Genomic DNA, 12,025 nt, shown 5'->3' with positions numbered 1-12,025 from the left:
ATTGGAACCCAGAAAGTAGGAAAGTAGAGAGAGACTATCAAATAACGCATGATGCTGACTGCACAATGTTTTCATCATGCCAAGTACCTTCGAGGATGAGGCACTCGGTACAAATGCTCTCAGCAGAGGGAGAAGATTATTTCTGTAGCAGATAACAACACTTTTCAAAATTTGGATATGTGCTAGATCGAGCAATTGCATTTAAGTAATTAGGTAGGTTTTTCCTTGGCATGAGAACGCACATTTAGACAACATAATTCCGTGAAATTATTGAGGAACTGTAACAATGCAGGATCCTCATTACAGGCCAAGATAATTCAAGGTTACATAATAAAATAAAAACATGTTATGTTTATACCAAATGATTAGAGACACCTTTCATTTAAGCAGATTGGTCTACTGTTGGGTATTTCCATGAAAAAGGGATTCAACTGCTTCTTGGCACAAAGTCCAAATTGGCATTTCAAGGGATATAATTTAAATGCCGAGACATACAGATGCCTGGGGGTATTATCTTTTTTAGTCTCAGTCATTTGGGAGCTCGGCTTTCACTCCTGGCTCTTTTAACTGGTGCTTTGTGGTAGATGCTACACAGAAACTTTTAAACCATTTCAGCAGCTCTTCTGGGCCTATACTTGACAGTGTGTGTATACCAGTGTCTGCAAAGTGTCCTCAGGAAGGATACAGAAAAATAGAACCCAAACTATAAAACACATAGGAGGATCTACCATGTTTATATAGACATGTATAAAATGCTTATTGCATGCTGCATCATTCAATTTGGTTGGTAAAACAAAATAGATTTTTGCTTAATTTTATTGTCCGTTTAAAATTACCAACGACAGAGAATCTATTTAAATGTGAAGCAAATATCTGGAAATATCACCTTTAATCAGTAATGGGGAATTATGTCCAACCCATGCGACAGGGAGCTAAGAAGAAATGCTGACACAAAAATGCTACTGAGTTAGCTGGACATGGTGGCACAAGCCTGTAAACTCAGCACTCGGGAGGCAGAGGCAGGAGGATCTTTGTGAGTTTGAGAGCAGCCTGGTCTACATAGTGAGTCCCAGGACAACCAGAGCTACATAGTGAGACCCTGCCTTGAAATAAAATCCTTTAGGGGTAAAATTAAAATATACTGCTCCACGAGGTGAGTAGATTCTCAACGTCTAGTGATTGAAATAACCTCTCTGGCTAAAGTAGAATTCATAGTAAGAGAAGATTCCTTTGAGAATGAAAAGGTCTTGGAGGCTTTGTGGTATAAAATAGGTTGGTTGTTCTGTTTTTTAGCTTGTTTTCCAAGTGTGTTTTCCAAGTGCTGTTAACATCCCTTTCTGCAAAAAAAAAAAAAAAAAAAAAAAAAAAAAAAAAAGCAAAACCAACCCAAACAAACAACAAAAAACCAAGGGAGGCAGAGTGTCATCAAAAGGCAAGGCCCTCTCTGGTGTCTGTGAAACCTGCCACCTCCTGAAAGCATTAGATGCTAGCAGTGTCCTGGGCCATCCTAAAGATTGCAGAAGACTTGCCAAGGAGCAAGCTAGTTTCTAGTTAACAATCCCCTAAATGAACAATAAATACTGGAGAAAACCAGGTCATTCTTTGGGGAGTCATTCTTTGGTTAACTCTTTACTTGAATGAAAAATCTTAAAAAACTTCAGGATCAGCCTCTTCAATAGACCAGAGCCTGCTGTGGTGAAAGTTACCAGTTCAGGAATAAAGGAATTCTTACTAACCAGTCCTTGTTCCCTCACCTGTAATAACTTTAGGACTTAGAGAGAAGGGTCATGAATTGAAATTCACAATGCCCAGAGCTTGGCCCATGGCAGCTTTTCTGTAAACTGAATATGCAATAACCCCTCACTAAAGGACTTTTTTCAGAATCGCTGTCAATTTCTTTTGGGAAAGAATGATGCATTGCAGCATTGCATTGGTTAATGGAGGTTTTTTTTTTTTTTTTTTTAAGAAAAAAAAATCTAAGAGCAGGTCACAGAAAATAATCTCAATTGCTAAAATAGGATATTGGAAGCATATTAAAAAATTAGTCACTTGATCCCAGCAATGAAAGTTAGTGACCCTTTGGCATAGAACAACTGTTGGAAGTTTGGCCCTGGAGTGGAGGCAGATTTTTTGGAGGGCAGATTTAGAATTATTTATGGCATAACACTGACAGGTTTGAGATATTGTCTACACTACTGAGCCTCAGGTAAGTGCTTTGCTCTCACTGGAACTAGGAGACAGTTCCTAAAGTGATCTCAGCTTTCAGCTTTAGTAGCTCTTCCCAGTGGACTGGGTGGACACAGGTGCTTTTGGATGTCCTCTTGGCTAGACTCTGGAGTGGTCAATTACCCAAGCCACTTGACCTGTTTCCCCCTCGGAAGGCATTCACAGGGCTCAGGGGACATGCACTGCCTTCAAACCTGACAACAGTCTATGGCCCCAAAGCTTCCCTCCTCAATCACCTCAGTAATTCTTGCAGCACCAGGGGGTAGGGCAGTTTTACCATGCTGTTTTCTCAAGACTGATACACAGGCAGCCCTGTCCATCCCTCTCCCTGCATCCCTGTTCTCTCTTCCGTCAGTCAGATGGGCTGGTGACTTCTAGGTGAAAGGTCAGTAAGGTGCACCATCTTCCATCACTGTCCCTTGCTTTGTGCTTAATGGAAAAAGTGAACTTTCAAAGCAGAGGCTAAAACGTATTTTTTTTTTTTTTGGAAAAGCTCAGTTTTGGGGAAGGAAGAACTGCCAAGTCATTTCTAGGATGAGTCATCTTCTTTTAATTTATAAAAGAGAAATCCTCAGGATGACAAAGTTTTATTTAATAGTGTTACAATTTCCTTTTGCTGCAGTTTTCCTCTGGGGGCCTCAGATTCTCATTTGTCCTACACTGCATGTCTGTGGGGACCCTGCCTGTCAGAAGCAGGGCCCTTGAATTAGTGGGAAGCAGGTCACCCAGAGGCATAGGAGATGCCTTTTACTGCATCATTTTGCCAATAACATCTCAGCCCTGCTCTCTAATTGTGTCCTCAGCCAAAATGGGCCATTTTTTTTTTTTTTTAATAGGAGATAGATGTCTGGGTATCCCAATTCATTCATTCAATTGTTGTCCCAAATGTAAATCAGGGAAGCAATGTAAATTTTAAATAAAGAGCATGTTTGGTGTCAGTCCAAGCAGCCATTAAAAATAAGATCAGGATTTATAATGAGCCTCACTGGGAAAGTAAAATCTTTCAGGCAGCCGAAAGCAAACCTTCACCAATGGGCAGTGTGCAATGGGCAAATGAAAATGAGAACAAAGTACCTATTTTCACAGTAAATGATATTGAGGTCCATGTTTACTCGAGTGACGAACATATGGCAGTCAATTCTGACTTCATTGATCGTAGGGGGAGGCAAGGCATGAGCCACCACCACGAGTCCCATGATTTGGCTGGGGACTGTCCTCCCGTGGGATAGCGACACTCTGAGTCGAAGCCGGCCGGTTATATGAATCACCTGAAAAAAACAAAAAAGTACAGGACACCACTTAGATGTGTATCGCAGAAGTAAAGGTTGTTTCTTCTAAAGGAGGAAATCTCTCACTGGGAGCACCATTCCGAGGTCGTATCTTCTGTAAGAGAGTGGTTGTACTCATGGGGAAGCTCAGAGAATACATACTATTAGATTTTTTTCAGGTTGCATTATTACAGTGCTTTTTTTTTTTTTAAAGGATCCCCTCCCCTGTGTTTATAGAAAATTCATCATCACATCATATGACTAAGATGCTGAGCACTGAGCTAGCTGCAGAAGGAAGTGTCAGAATTATTAGCCCTTGTTAGTAAAAGATGTCCTTCTCTTTCCGGTTTTGGGGTGAGAGATTACATGCCCACCTGCTTTCTGGAGTTTGTGGCTCAGAGATTTCCTTCATTCAGAAAAATTCTGGGATTTTTTTTAAACAAAAGTCACATTGAGGGCTATGGCATATATGGATTATTTGGATGACAGAGGACATTTCTCATTGGGCAGTACCGGGTTACCAGGAGTTTTGCCACTGGAGGTTCAGGGAGGGCATGGCAGTTGGCCTGTGATACATTCCTTGAGCTCACACTCAGTAGAGGCCGAATGATGCATGCCATATTCGTGGCATTTCAGATGCACTTGTTTAGTAACTCCAGGAGGAATACTGGGCTGAATTGTTTTGTTTATGAGCTGAACTGAATGCACCACCCACCCAGAATCCTCAGAGGAGAACTTCAGGGTCAGCTTCTAGAAATGATGCAATAGACAAACAGATCCATAAATGGTTGAAAACCATTAAGGGTTTCTATGGCTATGCTTTGAGAAGACAGATAGAAATGGGGTGTGCCACCGGGCAGTGGTGGCGCATGCCTTTAATCCCATCACTGGGGAGACAGAGGCAGGAGAATCTTTGTGAGTTCGAGACCAGCCTGGTCTACAAGAGCTAGTTTCTAGGCAGCCTCCAAAGCCACAGAGAAACCCTGAGCTAGGACTTGGAGTGCCCTGCGCCTGTGCATGCGTCAACTCTTACGGCATTCAGAGTGCCCTGTTGTGTGTGGGATCATCTAAAACAAGCCAAACAAGAGACTCCTGGGGTTCACTCTGTAAAGAGCCCTGTTTAGTGGCAGAGTATCCACATCATGGAGCATCTCACCGCCTATCAAGACTTTGCTTCCTCACGAGAAAGCAATGAGGGGAGTAGGTCCCCCTCTCCTTGCCTTGCCTTGCCTCCTCTCCAGAACAATACAATACTGTCTGGAGTCTGCTCTCCTTCCCAGTGGCTTGACCAGCAATCCCTTTTCCATTTTATTTTTTGCTTCTCTTAAGTTATTCTGTTTTCCAAAAGCAATGCACACTCCTGTCAGTCAGGAAGCAGGATCAAAGCTTCCAGGGCTGCCCTTCAGAGTCCTGGCTGTTGTAAATAATACCTCTCCTCTGTCACCCTTCACATGAGCACCCAGAGCTGAGAAGCAGGAGACACAAGCCAGGAGGATTATTTAGGTTATTTGAGCAGCGGCTTTTCGACCACCCACATTTGAAGTTGAGTAAATTCATACTTAATGCACCTTTGCTTTTACCTTCGGTCAGATGAGCCACTTTATGAATATTTGAAACTGTTCCTGGAGGCAAGGGTGCTAAAACACCATCACAGACATTTTTTTTTCTTTTGCAAGACCTCATTAACTAATAAAGAAACAGCTAAAAGAAACAGGATTAACTTCACAGGAGGGGTGGTACAGCCCCTGCCTCCTCCCAGCTAGGCTTACATAGATGCTCATTTATCATGATCTGTCTTGTTTTATCAGGAAAACTCAGCTTCTTAGAAATAGAGATCTATAAATGCTCAGAAAAACACACCCAGAAATGATATGCCAAATAATCCCTGCTTGATATTCTATTCTAAAGCAATTTCAGGGCATGTGGGCTGGAGCACAGATGAGGGAAGGCAGATGAGGAGGTATATTCCTGTGCTGCCTTTGCCTGTCCTCTGAGCTCTAAGAAGATTGACCCTGGCCATCCTGCTACTGGACCTAGACTCGCAATTTTCTGGTTCTGTTCCCATAGGCAAGCCACTCAGCCTCTCTGCGTCTCAATTTTTCTCCCCCGTGAAATGGGAGTAACAGTGACTATTTCACAGTGGAATTCTGAAAAGGAGGGCATGGACTTAGATGCTGTACAAGTGGTAAAGAATTCTCTGACATTTAAATACTATCTTTATCTTTGACATCAAGCAATAAGGATCAAATATCTATTTAGTGTTGGCCAAATACATTATTTTTGGATAGTTTATAACATTGCATATCTGGATGAAAATGTGAATTTTTCCACTCTAGGTAAGGGTCTGAGAAATCCATTGCTTGCCCAGTCAGTTAGCTTGGAAATGGCAAGTTGCCTGGAGCCTAGGTTTCTGGGTTTTGTGCAAGTGTCATTTGAGCACTATTATGCCTGATGGTTATTTTTAATGTTCATACTCTTACTGAATAAAGCATTAGAATTATATGCCAGATGGCAGCTTGCTGCTGCCCTGAGTAAAGTCTATGACGAATCTTCAGGCCCATTTTACTTAGAACCCAAAAGAAAAGAGAGAGGGAAGGATTGAAAGGAATTCTCTTGGATCCTGTGATTAAATTTTAGGGTTAATATACTTTCCCCAAACTATTTCATAATGCTTTTTACCTTCACATGACGGGTTATGTTCAGATTCAAAATGAGTCTGATAGCATTCATGCAAACATGGTAGAAAGCTGCTTTTTATACAATAGTTTCATTGTTGCCTTTAGGCTTAAGAAGTAGTAGAACAAGAACTGTCAAGAGGGCCTGGGTTCAAATCTTAGCTCTGATATTTAATGATATCAAGAAAACTGAAACAACTCAGTCACCAAATAATATCTTAAAAGCCTGCCATAAAGAGAACAAATGTATGTATCCTTCTGTATCTGAGGTACTGGTTCTAGGACCCCCTAAAATACTGAAATCTGTGTATAATTCAGACCCCCCATTTTGAAGTAGGGTACAGGCTGACCTGAAACTCACCATCCTCCTGCCTCAGCCTCCTGAATGCTAGAGTTTTAAATCAATACTTGGCCCATTTTTCAAGTTCTTTGTATAGTATAGTATTTACATAGATCCTGTGTATATCCTCCTGCACATGCTAACTTAGGCCTAGATTGCTTTTACTAGGAAAAAAATATGTACATATTCAGTGCAGATACAATGCCTTTTCTCCACATATTTTCCCTCTGTCATTGGTTGAATCTTTGGGTGTGGGATCTACAGATGCAGTAGGCCAGCAGCAATCCTTGCAAAGATCTCCTTCCCTTCCTCCCTTCCTTCCTTCCTTCCTTCCTTTCTTCCTTCCTTCCTTCCTTTCTTCCTTTTTTTTCATGAGGTTGAGGAAGGTAGGTGTGTGTGTGTGTATGTGTGATCTTCCTGAGTGCCACAGAACAAACCACAGGGATTGTAATATGATGTCATCTTCAAAGAGTTTAGATGGAGGCAAGGCAAAACACATGTAATTTCTTCAGTATGTTCATAAGCAGGAGATGATACAGTGGCTGACAAAGATAGTGGGTCTCAATCCTAGTTATGTAACACCCTCACCCGTGTTAGTTCTTTATCCCTGGATTCTGATTGGTAGGACCTGGCTGAGACCTGGCATTTCTGTGAGAAGCTTCAGAGAGGGCACTAACAACTAAAGAACATCTGGCAGATGCTTTTGGAGTTATACCACTGGTTCTTTATCTTAATACATATTGAGATCACTGAATATGGCTCTGAAAGTCTCCATAGCTGTACCCAAGGCCAAATAAACTAGGGTCTCAGGGAGTGGGCAAAGGCATCAACATTTGCATGTAAGTATTCCAGGTCACTGAGAGGATTGAGTGGAAATGTATATTAATTTATGCCTGGCCTAGTATACGTTCCTAATAAAATGATGGAAATTTCTTTGTGAGTACAGGGCAGGAAGAAAAGTTTTGACTGAACAGAATAGGAAGACTACATGAAACATATATTATTGCTGATATAGGTAAGATCATGGAACATTGAGGCACTAACAACAAAGCACAGGGAGAGGAAAGCTGTGGGGAGATCCCAGGGCTCCAGGGACATTTCAGTTGGCATGGCTGCGGAAGGGACAGGGGTGAATCCCAAACTTTCAGTAGAACTTGGGAAAAGAGATCATGCCATCGTGTGTGTGTGTGTGTGTGTGTGTGTGTGTGTGTGTGTGTGTGTGGTGAGTATGGCATGTGTGCATATAAGCACATATTCCTATGTGTGTATGTTGTGTTTGGATACCAGAGGTCAATGTTGAGTGCCTTCCTTCATTGAAACTGGGACTCACCCATGCAGTGAGGTAGCTGGCTGGTGAACTCCAGGGACCCTCATGTCTCTACCTGCCTAGAGATGGGGTTATGCACCGGTACTGCAGGCTCTTACTGGCTGTCCTGTCTGCCATGTGCCACACCACAGCACAGCAATGACAATGGCAAGTGGGAATGCAGGAACATTTGACCAAGGTGAGGACATACATGATTTCCCTGGGATCAGTCTAACATCTTGGAGAGATGGAGAAGGTACCCAGGAGTTGATGAACAGTAAGAGATGGTATTTAAGTGAGGGTGACAATTGAATGTATTGTTCTGGAAGGTTCTTTTTCCTTGGAGATGACAGTTAAAAACTAAGAAACCCAATGAAATTATCAATGGAGAAAACACAGATAGGAGGAAAATGCCAAAGGCATTTTTTTGGGGGTCCCTTTGAGTACCTGAAGCCTAACGCAATTTTTTTTTTCTCAGCAGAAGCTCCCTTGCTCTGTAACAGTTGGAGGGTCCTCTCTTCATCTGCAGTCACATTTAACTGTGGTCAGGAGATACAACATGATGAGAAACTTTGAGAGAACAGGAGAATGGGTCGGGGGGGGAGGGAAAAGGAAGGAGAGCATTCATGTAGCTTTCATGGTAGTATATGGGTATACTATATATTTTATAATGCGTTATGCTTCTGCGAATCTTATGCTGGTGTTCATAGGAAGAACACAGCACACAATGGTTTGGTGCTGTGGAGGTTTCAGGCATTCACTGGTGAAGTTGTGTTAGGGATCAGATTGAAGCCAGAACACTGTACTTAGCTACTGAGAGTCTAGGACTAGATCTTGAACTGTGTCTCTTATGGATAAGAGAACATTGTACTTTTGTTAGAGAAAGAGATAAAGAGAATGGGCCTGGAAAGATGGCTCAGCAGTTAAGAACATTGGTTGCTCTTCCAGGGGTACCTGGATTCAATTCCCAGCATCCACATGGTTGCTCCTAACCATCTGTAACTCCCATTCCAAAGGAATCATCAACTTCTTCAGCCTCTGGGAGCACTGAGTTAACAGGGTGCAGAGACACACATGCAGGTAGATACCTACACACATAAAAAGTTTCTGAAAGCTCCCAGATGCCCTTCTTTTCCATTAGTCGTGACATCCTAAAATTAATGCAGGCTTGTCATAGTATCCCTAGTTCTAGATGCAATATTCCACAGAATGGCTCTAGCCATTTCACTCTAGACATGAAAATGAATATGCATAGACCAGCTCCAATTCTAATATTATTCTGGATATTAGAAAATTTACATGGTTTCTTTAAAATGGAAGAGATATTATGGTGTGAAAGTATTAAAATTGGAGGTGGGACTTTGATTTCTGTCCTGGTTCTGGTAACCATGGCAAGCCATCCATCTTGGGTAAAGTGGTATTTCTTCAGGCAGAAAATGGTAGAAAACAAGGAGATGTAGATGGTCTCTACAGAATTCTGGATCCCTAGTCAGACGCATTATCCATGGTGCCACTGGCCCACCTGTACAGAATTCTATAACTAAACATCCAATGCAGTGAGTGTCCTTGGCTTGCTGCCCCTCCCCATCAGTATACTCCACTATTATCCCCACTAATGCCTTGTGGGATTTTTCAGAGGAAAGCTGTGAATTGATACATATAGTTTTTTTTTTTTAATGTATCATAAAAATTTAAGCCTTACACTTCCTCTCACTATTCTCATCACCAGGAGATGCACAGAAAGGCAAAAGTCCCTAAGGTTCCTCATCTCCTTATGTAGTACTGCCCGGAGGCCAAGGATTTCTGGATTGAAATCCTACCCTCATAATAAAAACAGGCAAATCTGCATCACTTTCTTGTCCCAAAGTGAAGAAAAAGTCAGGGCCTCACTTGTAGTTTTCTCAGAGTGTGTGTCAGATGCTGTGAGTGTGTCCGCAGGACATAGGAGGGTGTGCAAGTGGTAACAACCCACACTTCCTGGACACATTGCCACCTCTTTTCCCCCCATCTGCTCCAGTCACTTGCCTGTTAGTGATGTACTTTTAGATGTGTATCTCAGTATTGTCTCATTATAAACAAGCCTACTACAAGATCCTGATAAAACCTTACCTGATGATACTTAAGGGGAGATGGTCCACAATGGGGACCACATCTGGGAGCTAGCATATCCACAATGGGGACCACATCTGGGAGCTAGGCTCCTTTCCTTTAGAAAGAAATCTTGGTTCTAGACTTAGGAAACATTGACATTATCAAAATGAAGTGCTGACATTATCTGCCACATGACTTAAAGCACAGTATAGATTAAGGGTAGGTAGGGGACAGACAGGGCTATAGGCACAAAAAACTACAGATCTCTGCGTTCAGAACATCTTCAGAGATATTTTACTTGTCCTTTAAGGGTGCCTAAATTTATCATAAAAATTAAGCTTCCTTCTGGCACTCTGGTCTCTTTTTTTTCTTTTTCCCTTGTAGAAGTCTGGTTTAGAATATAGATTATATCAAACCGGTAGCTTAAAAGGGAAAGTCAGCTGGTTTTTTAAATGATGAAGGTTTTGAGATGGCCCCAAAACTTGGGAAAGATAAGGGCTTATCTGGGTCTTTAGAACCAAAATAACTAGCCTATAGCACAACCACTTAATTTACATGGGGATAATAATAATTAACTTTGTAGATGCTATTTCATGCAAATTCTTCTAGAATGTTCTTTTGAGTACTTAGACAATTTCATGAGTTGGAGAATACTTGAGTAGATTTTCTGTATCTCTGGCTTCTACCACAAGATCTGTGCACAAGGTCTGAAAACCAACCAACCACCTCCCCTCTGAGCCCTGGGTGAAACCAGGTCCCTTTGTAGAAGCAAACAGCTTGGAGAAGAAAACTGAGAGAACTTTCAGCTTCTTTGGGAGACAGGGGATAGCATGCTGTTTTTGTTAGCATTCAGGCATAGATGGCCTGCCCTCAGGGCCCTTAACTGCAGCCATTAGGGACACTCCCTATGCTTGTTACTACTCAGGCATATACACTGGCCAGTGCTAAGGGTCCTGACAGGGTATGTTATCAGCTGCCACAGCTATGCAGAGCCCTCCCAGTATGCATGCACTACATCCCCCTATAAAAGGCAGGTGTTCTGCTTCCTGCTCTCTGTCTCCTCTCTCCCCCTTTTCCTCCTACACTGCTTTCACTCCCCAGAGGCAGCCTCTGCACCTTCCCCAATAAACCTCCCATGGGAGTTCTGTTGCATGGTATTACTTTCCTCCCCACCACCACCAAACAACAATTTTCCCTTTCTTGGCAATATCTCAGAGTTTAGTTGTAGACGCAGGCTCTAGAAGTAAAGCTATGGGTCTGATGTAAGTTACAGTGGGGACTTCAAGTGGGGAAGGCTGACTTCTCAAGGTGGTGGCAAGATTGTGTGGAGGTGATTCTGGGGAAATGAACTGTGCACAGGGAGGATGTGATAAGGCAGATCCTCTTCTAAGGCCAGGAGAGGTGTTTTAGAGGAGGGGTGGTCCTAGAATGTCACCAGGGAGGCATGGGAGGTGTCTGTGAACTTAGGGGATGATGAGAGTCTGTCTGGGAGTATACCCTGTATCCTGAAGAATTAACTTAATAACAGGGGTATTGATATTGGGTTGAGAATGCAGGGGAAGGGAACAGACCCTTACCAGCCCCCTGCTTTAGCAGCCATGACAGGCTACAGAAAAGACCTAGCAAGACAAAGGCCCCTGACTCAGCACATGGGTTTAGTTTCTGGCTGTCTGACCTTGCAGGAGCTGCCCTAGGTCAGATACTTTCCACATGGCAAGGAACCAATCAGAGGTTAGCTGGAAGACTTTGGAGGTGCTTTATGTTGTTGGTAAAAAGTGGTGTAACAGTGCTGTGCAGAGCATAGCAACCACCCTGGGAGGGCCTACAGGCCATAACAAACAGTTGATCAATCAAAAAAGGACTGGCCACCCAAGCCTGGAAGCGCACCAATCCTGAGACTGTTGCATATCCCCAGACACTCCCCCTGCTCCTTCCATTAAATTCCCCGCCCCACTCCGTGGTCCCTTGGGGTCCAGAGGTGGAGTTAATGGAACTCCTTAAACAATAAAAGACTCTTTGCTTTTGTATCAGAATGCATCTCTCGGGGTTCAGAATTTGGGCTCAGCAGAAGAGAGAGTTTCAAATGGACTCAGGATTTGTGGGGAAGAGGGGAGCAAGT

General features: G+C 42.7%; 1 protein-coding gene across 13 annotated transcripts in view; it reads right to left on the bottom strand.

Moving 5' to 3' along the window:
• Window positions 1-12,025, bottom strand: part of Npas3 (neuronal PAS domain protein 3) — an 809,049-nt gene that overhangs the window by 20,335 nt on the left and 776,689 nt on the right. For all 13 annotated transcript variants that reach the window (XM_051195837.1, XM_051195838.1, XM_051195844.1 and 10 more), the window contains one exon: window positions 3,301-3,494. In XM_051195837.1, coding sequence (XP_051051794.1) covers window positions 3,301-3,494 — 194 coding nt within the window. The remainder of the gene's footprint in view (window positions 1-3,300; window positions 3,495-12,025) is intronic.

The sequence above is a fragment of the Phodopus roborovskii genome, unplaced genomic scaffold (assembly GCF_943737965.1).
Source record: "Phodopus roborovskii unplaced genomic scaffold, PHOROB, whole genome shotgun sequence".
NCBI lineage: Eukaryota > Metazoa > Chordata > Mammalia > Rodentia > Cricetidae > Phodopus > Phodopus roborovskii.
Note: the sequence above shows the minus strand (reverse complement) of the source record. Positions and strands in the feature narration are given on the sequence as shown.